General features: G+C 37.9%; 1 protein-coding gene across 1 annotated transcript in view; it reads left to right on the plus strand.

The window, feature by feature from the left end:
• shq1 (SHQ1, H/ACA ribonucleoprotein assembly factor) overlaps positions 1-4,690 on the plus strand; it is a 50,841-nt gene extending 46,151 nt beyond the window's left edge. The window contains exon 12 of the mRNA XM_077198102.1: positions 2,800-4,690. Coding sequence (XP_077054217.1) covers positions 2,800-3,418 — 619 coding nt within the window. The 3' untranslated portion in view covers positions 3,419-4,690. The remainder of the gene's footprint in view (positions 1-2,799) is intronic.
• Positions 4,691-18,591: the final 13,901 nt, after the last annotated feature.

Below are 18,591 nucleotides of genomic sequence, written 5' to 3' on the forward strand. Positions count from 1 at the left end.
ACATTTGAACACCCCAAAACATGTGTGTGTGTGTATGTGTGTATATATATATATATATATATATATATATATATATATATATATATATATATATATATATATATATATATATATTAGTTTGTTTGTTTGCTTGCTTGCTGTTACAATGACTACGGTCTGAATGTTGCATCATCTAATTAAAATTCACGAGCCATGAGTATTCCCTAATTTTCAGATTATCTCTGCACCCCTTGTTAAATTGTCGGGCCAAGTACATACATGCTTAGCTTTTCTAGTTAGTGTTTATGTCATTATAAAAACGTGCTTGAAATGTCTGTTTTAAAATGAGTTCTCCTCTAGCTAAGCATGTGCTGAAGTCCTAGAGTTCTTCCGACAGTAGCCATGGAGACATCCGTATTGTGAACTGAATACTAAAATATCCTCTGCCACATTTCGCTCAACAGCCAACCCCAATTTTTTGGTTCACAACAAACATGTTGCCTGTAAAATAATTATTTAAGGATTAGTTCAGCAAAAAAGAAAAAAATTGTTATCATTTACTCACCTTGATGTCATTTTAAACATGTATGGTTTTCTTTCTTTAATGGAATGCAAAGGTTACACTGCCATTCAAAATTGTGGGGTCAGTACGATTTTTCTTTAATTAATGGCCTACTTTTTTTTTTATCAAAGATGCATTCAATTGGTCAAAAGTTAGTGCATCACGGTTTCCACAAAAATATTAAGCAACACAACTGTTTTTTAGATTGATAATAAATGTTTCTTGAACTCCAAATCAGCATTTAATTAGAATGATTTCCCAAGGATCATGTTTTTAACATGATCATGCTTAATGAGCCGACAATGCACATGATCATGTAACAGGTTAACCCGTTTTCCTTTATCGGAAAAAGGTCATAAATGGCTAAAGCATAACTGATCGTCACAGCAAGATTTTTGTCCCTACGCCCATTTCGCCCAGCATGTAACTTAAACGCATTAGCTTTCTTTCGGCTCATTGAAGTGCGCATGTGTGATATGTGATGGGAACGGGATTTAAATGCATCCAGACAGAGCAAGTGTTTTCCAGTAAGGGAGGAGGAAATGGATTGCACACTCACTCTTTCTTGATCACACTCTTTTCTTAATCCCATGCAGGAGAAGTGGTGGTACAGTCAAAATGCTGTATCTGTAACTGCATGAGAGGATAATATATGAGCTGTAAGTTTCCCGCTGACATGTTGTATTACCCTTCTTCAGTTTTTAATGCTTTATTTGACACCGCAATCAACATAACAAAATAAATACTCTGAGTCATATATGCAAAATTATAATGCTTTGATGTCACTACTGGGAAATAACCTGATTTATTAATAAAGTGTTGTAAACGTGGTTAACTTGTGTTGTCGGGTTATTGGTTTGCATGTAAATATGGACAACAGGTTATTTCTTATTTATTTGAGTTATCAGCGTACTGGTGTGCATGTAAATGACTGCTGCTGAAAACTTAGCTTTGCTATCACAGGAATAAATTGTGTTATTCTAAATTGCATTAATGTTTCAAAATATGCAGCCTTGGTGAAAATTAGAGACATCTTGCAAAAACATTGCTCTTATAATGAATTAATCTCATTTTGTGGTCCATGGAAAAATAAGCATTTTACATTTGAGTATACATGTATGTTTCAATATATTTTATGTCATAAATTGACTGTGAGCTCCTTGGTGGAATAACAATCCCATATTAGATGCAGAGGTCCAGTCACAAATATATCTTCTTTTGATGAGCAAAATGTTTTACTTTATTTTAAAGGGATAGTTCACCCAAAAATGAAAATTTTGTTAGTATTTACTCCGTAAGACCTTCGTTCATCTTCGGAACACGAATTAAGATATATTTGATGAAATCCGAGAGCTGGATCACGCCTCCATAGTAGTCCATAGGCTTCTTCAGGGATTGAAACTTGCCAGCCCCGAAAAGTTAATGAAGACATCGTTAAAATAGTCCAAGTGACTACAGTGGCTCAATCTTAAGTTTATCAAATGACGAGAATACTTTTTGTGCGCAAAAAAAACAAAAATAACTACTTTATTTCAACTATTCATTTCCTTCTCTCTGGGCCTCGAGTCAGTTCACTAGTTTAACAGCGTAAGCTTCTGTTGTTGTACGCCACACGCATCACACACATGACCAGCGTCAGCCAATAGTGAGCCTACCTGTGACGTAGCTCTACGGAATTACATTAAGTTAACTGACTAGAGGCCAATAGAGAAGGAAATGAATAGTTGAAATAAAGTCGTCATTTTTGTTTGTTTTTGAGCACAAAAAGTATTCTTGTCGCTTGATAAACTTAAGATTGAGCCACAGTAGTCACTTGGAGTATTTTAACGATGTTTTTAATAACTTTTCGGGGCTGGCAAATTTCAATCCCTGAAGAAGCCTATGGACTACTATGGAGGAGTGATCCAGCTCTCAGATTTCATCAAAAACATCTTAATTCGTGTTCCGAAGATGAACGAAGGTCTAACGGGGTTGGAACAACATGAGGGTGAGTAAATACTGACAGAATTTTCATTTTTGGGTGAACTATCTCTTTAAGGTGTCTTTGTTACAGTGTAATTATACATTTAAGTACTGAGTAATATGAATGAACTACATGTACAGTACTTACTGTAGGGTTAGTAATAGGGTTTGTTTTTTGGTTAGTTGCAAGTAATTATACATAATGTAGGGTTATTACTACTGTAACTACATGTAACATATATAACAAAGACACTGTAAAATAAAGAGTTAAATATTGTTTCTTTTTTCTTCACCAGATCCAAGCATGTGCTCGCACTAGCCGAATCCCTGCGGAATGCCAAACTGCAAAAAAAACATCTAGAACTAGAGCTGGAGTTGCTTGAACAAGCTGCTGAACTTGCGGTGCAGGAGGAAGAAGATGAAGAGGACTCCAGCAGTGGCAGTGATTCTGAGAAAGAAGAGAGTGAAGAAGAGCAGCCTGAAGAAACGCAAGCTGAAGAAAGGAAAGAAAATGACCAAACAGAATTCCGACCTCTTGAACCTCATGTCATCTGTGAGGTTCTGAAGGAAGAAGCCCTGACTGAAGCTTCCCCCCTCCGTGTTGAGTCCAGATGTATGATTGAAGAGCTGGGAGAGAGGCTGGAGGAGGGGCTGACGATGGAGGAGGATGTGCCTCGGGGAAGACGCTCTATTAGCGGCAGTAACACTGAGAGAGAGGGAGAGCGAAAGAGAGAGGGAGACTATTACCATCGGTTTGCAGCTGAGACGGAAAGAGAAGCCACGAAAGCAGCAACCAGCAGAGAGCTACTTGATCCGTGCCTTCAGAGGAATCCACTGCGGATCATAAGCACTGATGAATTGGACAGTGACGATGATGGAGATCTACTTCTTACAGTCGTAAAAGAAGGACCGTAGTGGAAACATTATGGCTTGGATTTTACGATTCCTTCACACTAAGAGTAACGGATGTATCCTTAAGTCTATCTAGGAGCTTCTGCTTTTTCATGGATTTATATTGTGAAAAATTATGGTTTTATTTGTCGCTGCTTTTGAAAATAAGATTTAAATATTATTTTTTCGCTGTACATTTATGTAATTCTGGGTAGTTTTTTTGCACACATTTTATTTGCTTATGGAGTTCAGTTTGTTGCAAAATATACCAATAAAAAAGTTTTACTTTTATTTTATTGTATATGCTGCTTTTTACACAATGCCAAGTGTGCGTGTATCTGTGTGTGTATAAATGTATAAAAAGCAAATAAAGATACCTTAAGCATATTCTATAAATATATATATATGCTATATAAAGGCTTACTCAACAAAACAGTCATATATACAGTGTCTTCTTCAAAGAAATACGCATTCAAGGCAAACGTCTGCATTCCTGTGGTACTTCAGAGAGATTTTTAGGGTTTTTGTCTGTACAAACTGATCTTTTGCAGTGAGTTTCTGCAGTCTGTGATGATGTTTTTATTTACATGCATCCTGTTTGCGGTGAAGCGCGATCCAGCGCGTGTTAGTCCTCCCTTCTGATGAATGTGAGATTAGAATGTTGCACGTTGTCATTTCCTTGGAAGTCAAGGAGTAGGTGGTGTTTTTTTGACAATAGCATAAAGTGGGGGTGGGGGTATATAGACAGGAAATCTTAGTTACAGCCCTCAGTTGAGAAAAAAAGTTTCTGTTACCATCCAGCTATCAAGAAAACTAAAGACATGTATTGTTGGGTACCATTTTGTTTTTTGCTGTGCTCATTTATTGTTTTGTACTTCTAAAGTTTTTCTCAATTGCTATGTGAAGTTCTTAAAGCTTATTTTGAAATGTATTAAGTTATTTATTTCTCTTTCGATTTACTATCTGTTATACAAATCCAATTTTGGTCCGATCTGCTCCACTTGCATTGGTTTTGACTGCAGTTGATTGAATTGATTGATCGGTCCTGAATCTGTTTTCTCTGAATGGAGAAAACAGATCAATCATTGTGAGGTGAGATAAACAGGGAAGCACTTGTCAAGCAGATAGATGGGGGATTGTGTAATGTGCAAGTGGAAAGTGAGGAGATAAGGTGGTAAGATCCTGCCTCTGTCATTTCAGAAAGCAGACAGTTTAACCGACCGCAACATACCACACTTTAGCAGACGTTTTATCTACTAAAGAGCTTTAAAATAAAGCAAGCAACAACCAACACAATCTCTTGGCAATTCGTGTCTCTTTTATGTTTTGGCATGTTGGTAGCTAATTCGTATGAATTCATAATGTTATTTGCACGTTTTCGTACTATTTGCTTATTAAAAACCGCCTAAACAGCGGTGATGTTTAGGGGTGGACTTTCATAATTACCTTTTTTTTTTTGAACAGTTGAAACAGTTACATTTTTCTGTGAAATTGGGTTGCAACAGCTTTGAAGGAGGTAACAAGTTCAGATTAAACATGCAAAGCCATTAAGTAAAGAGCCTTTCTAGAATCGTCCCCCATACAGTAGTTAATTCCAAGCAGCAAATAATGCTAGATTTAACACTGGGAAATGTCAAGATGCTCTTAAAGTTGAACGTGACCTCCTTGACCCTTTTTTTCTGCTCTTATGAGGCCATTTGTTTTACAGGAAGGTAGCAGATCCACACGATCGCATTCAGTTCTTGCTTCATTCTGGTATGTAACTCACTTTTCATGATATAATTTGATGGATAAAATCAAGTCCCAGCCTGATTTTTTTTCCCGTCTATCAAGATTCTGCTGAGAAATGTGTCTCAGTAAGTATGGGAGTAAAATAGGCTAAAATTTAGTGTTTCACGTTTACTTTTTCATTGACAGTTTGGTAGCTGTTAAAGTGAGGAGCAGCTTGGATGGAATGCTGTTTTAGGCCGTGTGTTCCTGTTGGCTGTCTACCCTGTTCACTCTCTGACTGAGTCTGTCTGATACCTTGGAGACAGACGCTGTCTCTGTCTGTAACTAGAGCTCTTTATTTCTGTCCGTCTCACCATCGCTCAGTCTCTTCGCCATTCTCCTTTTTTTGCCTTCTCTTTTTCTGTTGCACTGTGTTGAGGATGGATGATGTCGTTAAAGTAGCTCCCTCCGAGAGGGGCCGACCGAGCTATCCAGCAGCACCTTGGGAGCCTAATCATTTGTCCGACCTCTATCAAACCCTCCTCCGTTATGCCTCCATCTTTTATTCTCACTTCATTGCTCAGTAGCTTGTGGGAGCCCACAGGCTGTAGCCGCCTCTCCCCTGTGGGGTCCACCATTGATTAAGTGACACTCTGTTGAATCGTCGTTTTTCGTGGTAAAGAGGTGCCTATATTTCCCATTATGATGCCCACCCATGGGAGCCAGGCTGGTACTTCACAACGTATGCTAGCTTTAGCGTTTTCCAGCCAAGTTTTTAATAGGTTTCACCTGCAGCTAAGGGGACATTTGTGCCTTTTAAATGTATTCAGCTGACAAATTTGGATTAATGCCGTCGTGTTTCAAGAGGCTTTTTTTCCCTCCATTCTCTACATTGTGCAGTAATTATGAGCAGCTCTGACACTGCGGTGAGCCACTCATTAAAGTCCATATATGTCTCATCTTTTAACTGTTGTTTGCACATATTGTCATTTGGAAGACTTTCTCATTAAAGGTGTAATTTTGACACTTGTAACACCAATTGGTGAGAGCAAAAATTATTAAAGATGAAAGTGGTGTGATTTATTTTCCCTAGCCAGTTGACCTAGCCCTGCATGCAGCCAATTCTAAAAATTTAATTGATCATATGTTTTGATCATGATCATTTCTGAACTGATTCCATAAAGTCTGAACTTTCAGCACGGACCCCCTCAAGCCCTTAGGATGACTTCCCCATTCTCTTAAAATCAGAATGAGTATTACAACTAAGCAAGTTAGTGTGGATGCTAATATAATTATAGTTGTCAATCTTGGTGTGAAAGATAACTATAATTAAGTCTTTATGAATTTTTTGTTTCTAAATATGGCTTGGGATGCAAATAGGGTATTTTCGGATTTTGATTGTTGTCATTAAGGTATGAACAATATGTTTCATTCACTAAAAATAATTGACTTAGAGTCATTAGTTCGGACCAAGATGCTCACGCTGTATGTTCTTAGTTCATTAAAAGAACCAACTCATACGAGTCACCCTTTCGGGAATCGGACTGAACTGCTTGTGCCGTATGTTTTTGATTAATTAAAAAGAACCGACTCAGAGACATTCAATACGGAAACAAACTGAACTGCTCGTGCTGTATGTTTTTGATTCACCAAAAAGAACCAAATCAAATGAGTCACTCGTTTGGTAGGTGAACTGATCAGAACACTAAACGTGTTTTAAATTGACTAAAAAACATTCATAAAAGTCATCCATTCGGGAATCTGACTACGCTGATCACACCACCTGTTTTACGCTGTAGGTTCTGAAGCGGTTTTGTGGCACCACTGAATGTTAGTGCAAGAATCTCTGAAAGAGTATTTTAGTGTGATGTTCCAATAAGTGCGATGACCCGTTGACTGAACCCAACATCATAAGTCTCCAGAATTGTGAAATGTATGTGAATAAATACATTTCCAGCCCTGCTGTGCGGGAATATAACTTACTAATGGCCTTCTCATAGTTGTACATTAAATTTGAATTGGAGACAGTATCACTGTAAATATTTCATACTTCGCCATTGAAGGTGAGATTCGTTTCCTCTGCTGTCAGATGTCATTACGTTAGGTTGGTGAAATCTGTGTTACACATTGCCTCAATCTGTCCTGACCTGCATACATTTACTGCTTTCAGAACAAGGACAATGTGTTCACCCCACACACAGGATCCCCCAGTGTGCCATACTAATAGAAAACTCAATCTCTTTTCCTTTTAAGTGGTGCGATTCCGGTACTTGAGCACATGGATAACCCTAAAGGAGAAATGAATCTGTTCCTCTCCGGGGTTTGGCTTCTCCAATGACTGTGCAAGTAAGGTTTCTTTTGTGCCATCTGTCCCTTTCTGATTGTCTGTTGAATCTCCTCATTTGTCAATTTTAGGGATGTAATGAACCTTCATTCGTTACTTCAGTAGAGGAAGAGCAAATCCTCTTGTCTGGACTTGCAAGTAAAGTCATTGTGATGCCTCATGTTTTTAAGGGTTTTTCCTCTCATTCCGATGACAACTAGAGCGAAAAGCATAAAGCAACCGAGTTACAGGGCCCATTGAGAGCGCTTGCATCAACAGTTCCCACATGCCGAGCTTCCGGATGCACTCTAATTGGCATAAGCAGCATCCGTTAAATCGCTCCTGTTAAACGGAGAAATTAAAGTAGTATGTCCCTGAGAGTGTGTGTTAAATCACTCCTCGCTCGCAGCAGACGTTTGCTATCAGCCTATGGAAACTATTACCCCTGCCTGTCTAACAAGGTCGATGTTTGGTACACTAGTGCATGTTAGAGAGAGAGAGAGAGAGAGAGAGAGAGAGAGAGAGAGAGAGTCTCTAAGCCATTGTCCTGTCGTTAGCTCTCAGATTGCAAAGGCACTTTACGCTGCGCTGAATCTCGCGCTGTATAACTTTACTCCCAAGGCTACGGTAACAATTAGCCGAAGTGTCAAGTTCAAGTAGCTTGACTGTAATGTGAATATACTCCTTTTGTTTGCTCCATTGAAGGTATTTCCTGCCTATAAAGAAGATGGCTTTTCTTTTTTTGCCAGAGGCTTCTTTCTTAGATTCATTCAACTTTTCAAGGGTGCCATGTTTGTGTAAACACTTCATAAGTCAGCGTAGCAAAGTGTCTGCTGGAAGAGGCTGGGGGAATTGGAAGCCAGATGCAGCAAGCCAACCTGTCAAAGTGCTTCTCTCCATTCCTCTCTCTCTCTTTCCAAAATCGGAGGTAACAATGGTAGTTGTGCATTATTTAATTTAGTTTAGTTTATTTCCGAACCACATTTGTCTTTAGTTTATGGCCCTGTTTACACCTAGTATTAAGATGCGTTTTGGTATCACAAGCGGATGATGCTAAGTACAGGTATAAACTTGGAGATTGTCCACTTTTGTCCATTTGCAGAGGTAGTTGAAAATGCATTAAACTGGATTACTTTCGTAATGTAGACGATCATGTGGTCAAAGGCATTTGAACAGCCACAAACTCTCCACCTACTGACCTAAAATTACGGGAAGTGGTTGACCAATCACAACACAGGTCCAGCCGACCAATCAGAGCACATTGTGTTTTTTAAATTAATCATACTAAATTAACTTGACCACTGTAAGGCAAGGCAAGGCAAGGCAAGTTTATTTATATAGCACATTTCATACACAATGGTAATTCAAAGTGCTTTACATAGAAGAAATTAAAATAATCAAAAGAAATCAGAATAATTAAAACAGTTTAGAATAAAAGATAAAATACAGAATAATTAAAACATAAAATAAAATACAGTGCAAACAGTCGGACGAACAGTGGCACAGTGCTCATTCAGTAAATGCACAGTTAAACAGATGTGTCTTGAGTCTGGATTTGAATGTGACTACTGTAGGAGCACATCTGATCTCTTCTGGAAGCTGGTTCCAGCTGCGGCTGGCATAGTAGCTAAAAGCAGACTCGCCATGCTTAGAGTGAACCCTTGGTATTTCTAGCCGATGTGATCCTAATGATCTGAGTGATCTGTTGGGTTTATATTCACTGAGCATATCTGCAATGTATTGAGGTCCTAGGCCATTGAATGATTTATATACCAGTAATAATACTTTAAAATCAATCCTAAATGTAACTGGCAGCCAGTGTAAAGACCTGAGGACTGGTGTGATGTGTTCATATTTTCTGGTTCTGCTCAGAATCCTAGCAGCAGCGTTCTGTATGAGCTGCAACTGTCTTATGGTCTTTTTGGGAAGGCCAGTGAGAAGTCCATTACAATAATCCACCCTACTGGTGATGAAAGCATGCACAAGTTTTTCTAAGTCTTGACTGGAAACAAAGCATCTAATTCTTGCAATATTTTTCAGCTGATAATATGCTGATTTAGTTATTGCTTTGACATGACTACTGAAACTAAGGTCTGACTCTAGAGACACACCCAGATTCCTGACTTGATTTTTAGTTGTTTGACCCCTAGACTGAAGGTATGCGTTCACCTTGAGAACTTCATCTTTGTTTCCAAACGCAATGACTTCAGTTTTGTCTTTGTTTAACTGAAGAAAGTTTTGGCACATCCAATTGTTTACTTCATCAATGCATTGGCAAAAGGAGTCAATGGGGCTGTAATCGTTAGGCGATAGGGATAAGTAGTCTGCATAGTTTAAAGGGATCTGCAAGTGTGTGCACATGAACTACAGACTGACCACTTCAGAGTTTTGTGCTAACAATGCATTCTGGAGAGACTCGCTAACCTATCAGCTAAGAAAAAAAGTTTATAAAGACAGGCTAAAGCAACACTAGCTCTTGCCTTTTGCCCTAAACAAAACTGTGGAAAAACAGCTAGAGGCTACCTCATACGCCTTCACACTTCATTCTCTGAGCTCGTAACTTTTCAATGATTGTTGTTTGACTATCTTTTCACCATGTTTTGTTTTGTTTGTAAACCAGCCGTTCATTTTCTAACCTGCTATTACCTTGTATAGCGCTTAGCATTGATAGAGCCTGGTGTCCACTCACACCATCCACTGCCTTGTTATCTGTTCATAGTTTGCAAGGTTGTGGGGCTGTCAAATGCTTGGCTTCATGTCTTTTCTCTCACTCCACATACACACACACACATAGAGTGCCCATAGGGATATGGAGTAGAGAGACAGATCTCCTTACATGTGCATGGCTGAATGTGTTAGCTTGTCACCCCCTAGACTGCCCTCTGTGACTCCTGCAGCACAGCTCTCACTGCCTGAGTGGTGTGCATTACATCTGCTCACTGCACACACACACACACACACACACACACAAGTATGATGGTAGTAATACGTATAGACAGAACCAGCCAACACACAAAACGTGCAAGCATTGTTACAAAACTTAGTGAGTCTCTATAGGGTTTTAGGCCCTGTCTACTCCTGGTATTAAGATGCGTTTTAGTCGATCAGATCACAAGTGGACGACGCTAAATATAGGTGTAAACGGGGTCTAAAACGTTTTGAGCTTGTCCCCTTTCAACCACTTTCAGATGTAGTTGAAAATGCATTCAACTGGATTGCTTTTGTATAGTGTAGACGCTCATGTGGTCAAATGCATTCGAACAACAACAAAAGACTAATGCTTGAACATTATGGGAAGCTCGCTAGCCAGACGGTATTTAAACTTTGTCGACCGAAGACCCAAGTTTAGTTTGAAGATGAAAAACCAAGCACAATCTTCTCTCACAATTCCTGATTTCTAACACACACTCAGTGTTTGGCATGGTCTGTCAGAGCAGAAACGAAGCTGATGCTCTCAGTATGTTTTTCGGGCTTCTCCGGTCGATTATATGTAAAATGCGCAAGCTTATTTTGTCCATTACACCGAAAGATCTGAAAAAACCTATACATTTATCTGCCCATAGATCCTTTGGGGTCAGTGAGGTGTTTTTTGTGTTGTTGTTTTTTAAAGAAATGTAGTACTTTTATTCAGGAAGGATGCATTAAATTGATCAAAAGTGTCAAAAGGACATTTATGTTACAAAAGATTTCTACTTGAAATAAATACTGTTATTTTGAAAGAAAGCTGTACAAATTTTAATCTTAAAAGTATTAAGCAGCACAGCTGTTTTTTTTTTTTGTTTGTTTGTTTCTTGAGCACCAAATCGGCATATTAGAATGAATTCTGAAGGATCATGCGACAGTGAAGACTGGAGTAATGATGCTGAAAATTCAGTTTTGCCATCACAAGAATAAATTACATTTTAAAATATATTAAAATAGAAAAATAGTCCTTTTGTTGTAATAATACAGACTTCTTTGGAACGTACACAGTGGCCTGCAAACATTAGACGACACATGTTCAGTCCAATTTACATTTTGAAAGTCAAATCCATCAATCATATCACACTTTCATCTGCAGCTAACATGCTAACAAACAGATTGTAAATTTCTTGGTTGCAAACATATTCTGTCCTTGTCACATACACACAGTGAGGTCGATGTGTGAGGGGCTGTTTCTGGAGGTCTCATCAACTCGGCACATCATTAGAATGTGTCACCCTGCTGCTGTCTGCTCCCTCCCTCCTTCTCGTCTCCTTCCTCTCTCCCAAGGATTCCTGGGATTGTCAAGGACTCTCGCCTTGTCAGTGCCACCAGAATTCTGTTGTTTGACTCAAGACACTGTGCACTTAAAGGGATAGTTCACCAAAAAAAACTATTACTTTAATGATGTCTTTATTACCTTTATGGGGCTTGAAAATGGTAGCTACATAGCCTGCTAATGGAGGGACAGAAAGCTCTCTGATTTCATTATAAAGATCTACATTTGTGTCCCGAAGATGAACGAAAGTCTTACGGGTTTGGAACGACGTGAGGGTGAGCAATTAATGACAGAATTTCCATTTTTGGGTGAACTAACCCTTTAAGAGAAACCAAGACTGAGACTTCAATGCTATTGAGGTACACTACTATTCAAAACTTTGGGGTCAGTACAATTTTCAAACATTTTCTTCAGAAAGTTATTACGGTTTAAACAAAAATATAGAGCAGCACAACTATTTTCCATTTGGGCGGGAAATCAACATGTTAGAATGATTTCTGAAGGATCATGCGACTCTGAAGACTGGATATAGACTGCTGACAATTCAGCTTTGCCATCACAGGAATAAATTATATTCCTTATCATTTATTCCAGTTATTTCCAGACTGTTATTTTAAATTGTAATCATATTTCACAATATTACTGTTTTTGATTAAATTAATGCAGTTTTAGTGACCAAAACAAAAAAAGAGATTTCTTATCCCAAACCTTTGAATGGTAGTCTATATCAAGACTCTATCAGCTAAAGAACAGTGTGAATGGGGTTTTAATTCATGTTTATTTTGGCTCACTCTCTAGCAACACTACATACTCATCAGCTCTTAAAGTGTAAAAGATGTTGGCTGTGTAATATTTTTGTGGAATGAATAACTTGGTACTTAGAAGTCAAACACTGGAAAGTGTGTCAAGTGAGATAAGATGCTAATATACTTCAGTGGAATTTGTTGCTATTGGCTGCACTGGTCCTTCTTATGTAATCTCTGAATGGATTTTTACAGAGTCCATTACACTCTCAAGGTGATTGCTGACTTTTGAACCTTTAGTGATTGCTTCACCCTTCTATAACCTTCACATAGGGCTGAAACCATGTTTGTTCATTGTTCAATGGTTGTTATCTTCAGGACTGCATAGGAGGAATGAAACTGCATTACGTAAAATGAATGTAAAAATAAACTAGCTGCAACCTCCCATTCCATAGATAAGGTTTCTGAAGAATTTAAAATCACTTAACACTGAGGTTAAAATGATTTCCGAGACTGGGTAGATAATGCTGCACTGTTTTTGTTATAAGGAGATTTCGATTAGAGAAAAATATGTAGTTTTTTTTTTTTAATTCATTTATTTTATTTGAATTTATTTTATTTAAAATTGTATGTGACTTTGAAACTTGATATAAACAGTGTTTTATGACATCATATGCTTTATTGTATTCTGACTTGACAGGACCCACGGCTGAGGAGAAAGGGTGTCCATTTCTTACTAATCTATCTCATCCATGAGTGTGTGTAACCTTAATGTAGTCTAATCTGCTTCTGACACCAGATCAATAAACCGCCCACCCAAGTGCGATTCATCTGCTGCGGTCGGCCATGGACTTGTTCTGAGCTTCAGCGCAAACCTCATCCACCGCACATCTGTACGGCATTAGCAACACTGAGAGATTTACAAGCTCTTTGTGAATCCTGCAAATGCAAAGGCGCCCTCCACTCACCCTGGCTGGGCAAGAAACGCAGCAAAATCGAGTATACACCTATAAATATGAGAAATCACATTTTGGGATTCTATCGTATTGGATCAATAATTTAGTGTGGTCCACATGGCGATGATCCTATGGATTCTTCCTCAGCTATAGCAGCAAGCCATTATATCCCTGAAACTGTAGAGATTATGTAGAGATTAGAGATTATACCCTATTAAGCTAGTTTAACTGTTCCTAATTTTGCTTTGGGTTTCATAACAATACGTTTACCTGCATCAAAGATAAAAAAAAAAAAACTTAAAAAATAGACAGTCTCAAAGAGTCTGAAAACTATTCAATCGAAGATTCTGTCTCTCTAAACCCCTCCTTTCCACAAGCCTACTCTGCTCTGAGCCTAGTCTGTAGTGATTGTTCTACTTACAGTTCGTGTTAGAAACAAAATTCTCATTACCATATACAAATTATCAGCTCTGGAGGCCGCCTCCGTACTCGATACACAGTAATATGAACAGTGAAAATGGCTTCGATTTTACTGTATATTCCTCATCCTTTTGAAGTGCATGCAAAGTGGATTCACAGTGTGGAAAACATTGTGGATAAGTTTATGCAACTGGCCCATAGTATTTGAAAAATGAGAATTATGTGCATTTTGTCAACACATTTCTTTGCCTTTTCAAAGAATGTGGCTTTTAATGTAAAAGAGTCTGGTTTACCGCTGTTGGTCCGTGCCGTCCCGGCCACTTTTCCAGTCTAAAAAGAACGTATTTGGCAGCAGCAGGGAATTGCCATGTGGTGTTTTCCTGCCACAGTTACATGGATCAATGCATAACGCATGACCTGCCCTGGGCGCATGTTTTATAGTTGAAGTAACTCGCTCCAGCGAGCCTGCCACGATACAGCCCCTCTCGCTCACTTTCGTCTCAATCTCAAAGCCAGCAGGGGAAGCTGCAGGCACTGTCATTTTAACAGTTTTCCTCAAAACTGTATAATCACTGTTCACCCACATCTGAATTGGAGCACCAAACTGAATTTGTAGGTGATTTCTGTACTATATATATATATATATATTTGCAACTTAATATTTTTGTGGACACCGTCATACACTATCATTCAAAAGATTTATTTAAATTTAAATGTTTATTGATCAAGGATGCATTAAAATGATCAAAAGTTACAGTAAAGACATGTTTAATGCTCTTGAACTTTTTATCAATCAAAGAAAAATGAAGCATGGTTTCCACGAAATATTAAGGCACAAAAACTTTTCCAAAATTTACAATATTAAGAACCATTATTAATAATTGAGCACCAATAATAACTGATAGTAATTTAGCACCAAATCAGCATTTTAGAATGCGGGTCATGTGACTGAAGGCTGGAGTAATGATGCTGAAAATTCAGCTTTGCCTTCAAAGGAATAAATTACATTTTAAAATAGAAAACCGTTATTTTAGATTGTAATTATATTACTGTTTTTACTGTATTTTTTATTAAATAAATCCAGCCGAGGGAAGCATAAGAGACTTCAAGATTTCAAATACATGAAAAAATCTTAATTATTTCAAACTATTGACTGGTAGTGTACATTAATATTTTTAAGTTGACTACTTAATGTCACAATCATCGTCTGCACCACTCTGTCTTCGTCTGCACTACACTTCCCAGAATCCTCTTTGTCTCCACACCTGAACTCACTCCCTCAATTATACACCTGTTCATCGTCTTCATCATCCGTGTCACCTGTTTTCACCTCATTATTGTTGATTTGTGGTTGTATTTAGTTTGCTTCTGTTCCGTTAGTCCTTGTCGTTTCTTGTCTATGTATATTGTGTGTGTACCTTCTGGCCTGTTTGCCTACCTGTACCAGTTAGTAGTAAACGTTTGTATTGGAGCCTTTTGACTCTGAGTCTTCTTCAGCCCGTACCACACCTGTGACACTTAAATTGCAACAGCTCTAATTGTTGCGTTGTGTTGCTGTTTACTTCATATTTCCAATTAATTCTGATCGGATCTGAATTGTCTCATTACATAATATAGGCTAATGCAATAAATCGAACAGCAGTCTAATGATTACATGGGCTGTAAATCCAGAGCTCGATGTTGTTGCACACACTAACAAGCTGTTGCATTTCATTGCAACATGAGTGAGCGCATCGCTCACCTAATGGAAATGCTGAACAGCTATAACAGGTTTAAAGCTTGAGTCCAATAGCAGATCCGGAGCAGAACTGTTTAATACATGAAGCATGCACACACGCTGTGCCAAGAATCCCCTTCTTGACGGGAAAGGGCAAACTTCAACCCCCGGTGAAGCTTGGCCAGGTGGATTAGCAAGTCAATGCTAACATCATGTGTGGGGTAATCTTACTGCAGACACATGTGACCTTTGTTAATGATTTCACTCAAAGCTGCAGGTGGTGTTTCAATTACAGCCAAATGAACTCTCCTGAGGGGTGAGTGCTTGGCAATATAGTCACTTGCAAATGTGTACTCTAATAGAAGTACTGGACTAATTTGCAATACAAATAATACCTCCCTTCACTGGAAGCATGTACTGCTCTGGGCTGTGTAATTTAGCTCTGGTTCTTTTTGTCGATTTATATAGACAAATTGACCTCTTTCCTTTCTCAGTGGGAATAACCCTCGAATGTACCTCATGATGTATGTTTATGCAAGGAATTCATGTTATGCCCTTGTTCATGTAAGACCACACCATGATGGCTCTAGATTGGAGTAATTTGTATGAGTGCTAATCATTTATCAGAAAATTTGGAAACTACTAATATAATGCAAAGGGCTCGAGATCAGGCTCCGCATTTTTCCACTGGAGACTGAATTAAGAAAATTTACCAGACTTAAATATTTCTTACTAACCATGAAAACTGTATTTTGCATTATTTCAGTGAAATACAGTATGTTGTAAGTAAAGTGCAGGGAATTGTCACCACCTGTCACAAAAAAATATTTTAATATGCCAATGGACATACATTTCCATTAAATACAAAATCATTTATAGCATGGTGTTGAGCTACCATTGTGTGTGAATATATATATATATATATATATATATATATATATATATATATATATATATTTGTGTGTGTGTATTTGTGTGTGTGTGTGTGTAATTTTATTTAACCAGGAATATTAAGTCAAATTGAGATCAAGCACATACGCAGTCTTGTCTTGTTTGCTCTTTTAAGCTATCAACTTAGGGTATCGTATCATACTTTTTTATTATCCACCTTTTTCCTGGTTAGCGAAATTACCCTTATTCATAGCGGGTTTGAACCGGAAGCCAGTTGTCCTTTTCCGGTCCGAAGCTTTATGAAGATTAAGCGTCGCTTGCTCAGAACGCCGCAGTGATGTGCTGGTTAGGGCTGCTCCTGCCCGTGCATGACTGAAGTTGGTTTGGAAGTTATGTATACTATATGGGAGAGAATGTTAAACCATAATGAGTGTTTTCGTAATATATTGCCTATTCTGCATCTCAACGCACGCATAAGCTTGCCACAAAAAAACGGCAAAAGTAATGATTATGCATTAAACATTTGAATTATTTATTAATAACTAGTGTTTTCTGTAAGTGTCGACTGCAAAGATAAATTTGATGATGCTGACTCGCCATCTTCGCAGTAGTGAATGCGCCTATAGAGATAAATGCACACTTCATACGAATTAAGCAGAGAGCAGCCCATTTCTGCTCGTTTTTAATTATTTTGTTTAATAGTACACATTTCAAGCTTTCTATAGATAGGCCTATACTTCTCGTGTATGTGAGGCAAGTAACTTATACGCTGAGTTTCGTTGATTAATAAGACGCGCTCCAGTTCACGCGCCCGCGCCTCCGTGTCCTGTATATCTACTATATTTGCTTCTTATTTATTATTCCAGACAATTTTTGATAAAACATTGATTAAAAATGAAGATACAATTTATACTAAACAAAATTCACTTTAAAGAAAGGCTTTCTACAAAACAAAACTTAATAAGTGGTCAAAATCATGAGCCATTCCAAATGTTTTCTGATATATTGGGCATCTTATGATCATATCTGACTCATCTCATGCGGTTCCCTTTTCATATAATCAACATAGATGAAATAAAAAAAACATTATATTGTGAAACTTTATACTAATATTGTAAATATAAAACGTATGTTTAGTATTATTTATTTTTTTTACTTCTATTTAAGCGTCACACTGCTCCGCTTTGCTCACATGCTCTGGTTTGTAGCCTATAGCCTATACATGCATGTGTGCGTGATGTGATGGAGGGGTGCGATTTTCGAATAATAATTGAATAATACCCAGCGGTATATTTTGTATTGTTAATATTGTTTTTGCTTGAAATGCCCATCCCTACTGGTAACGTATTACACCTTTTCGTTGGATGCTTCAGTTTTAGCGCAGCTAACCAAAAATGTCTACTCTCTGGCATTGAATGTAGCTGATACGAACCGGACATAGGCATTCTCTCCTTTTTATCTTATGCTCAAAGCACCCAGTTTCTAAAAAGTTTTTTTTATCTTCTTTGAATTGTTAAAACAACCAACAACAGCACATGTAGAGCCTGAACTCATTCTCTCACTGCTAATACAGTACGAACCGGAAGTAGGCAACCGGAGTCGTCGTCAGGGCGGCGCACATTGTTTAGAGCAGAATAAGGTGGATATGTTCCCCCTGAGGTGAGGTCCACTTATGATGTTAAAGTTGTTGTTGTTGTTTTGTTTTGTTTTGTGTTTTGGCTTTTTGATGTTATTAACTCCTGTCCTCTCATAACCACTTCTTTGTAAAGCCTGTATCTCAATCACAGGATCAATCCACACTGAAAATGTGCTAAATAAATAGATTAGGCTGAAATGATCAGGTATGATGGATGGGACATAGTAACAGGTGCTACACACCCAGAAACAGGCTGGCAAAGATCTAACAAAATTTCCTCATTATACTCTAATATTGATATATTGTTGTATAACTCTTATATTGCTCTTCTGGTGTTTCGATTGTCCTCAGCTGTTTCAGAAAACTCTTATTTAAATTGGGGAAGGGTTTTTTTTTCTTAAAAAAAAGCAGAATGTTTTTATAGTGCATCAAGCTCTTTAATCTCAAAAAGACAGAATATTTTAATTCTTGATATGACTTCAAGTTGTTCTTCTTTGAAAGATTCCTTTGACTGCATCATGAAATTCCTGACACTTAAGCAATGATTTCATCATAAATTGC

The sequence above is a fragment of the Siphateles boraxobius genome, unplaced genomic scaffold (assembly GCF_051911475.1).
Source record: "Siphateles boraxobius isolate OS27281-9 unplaced genomic scaffold, OSU_SipBor_1 41, whole genome shotgun sequence".
Lineage (NCBI taxonomy): Eukaryota > Metazoa > Chordata > Actinopteri > Cypriniformes > Leuciscidae > Siphateles > Siphateles boraxobius.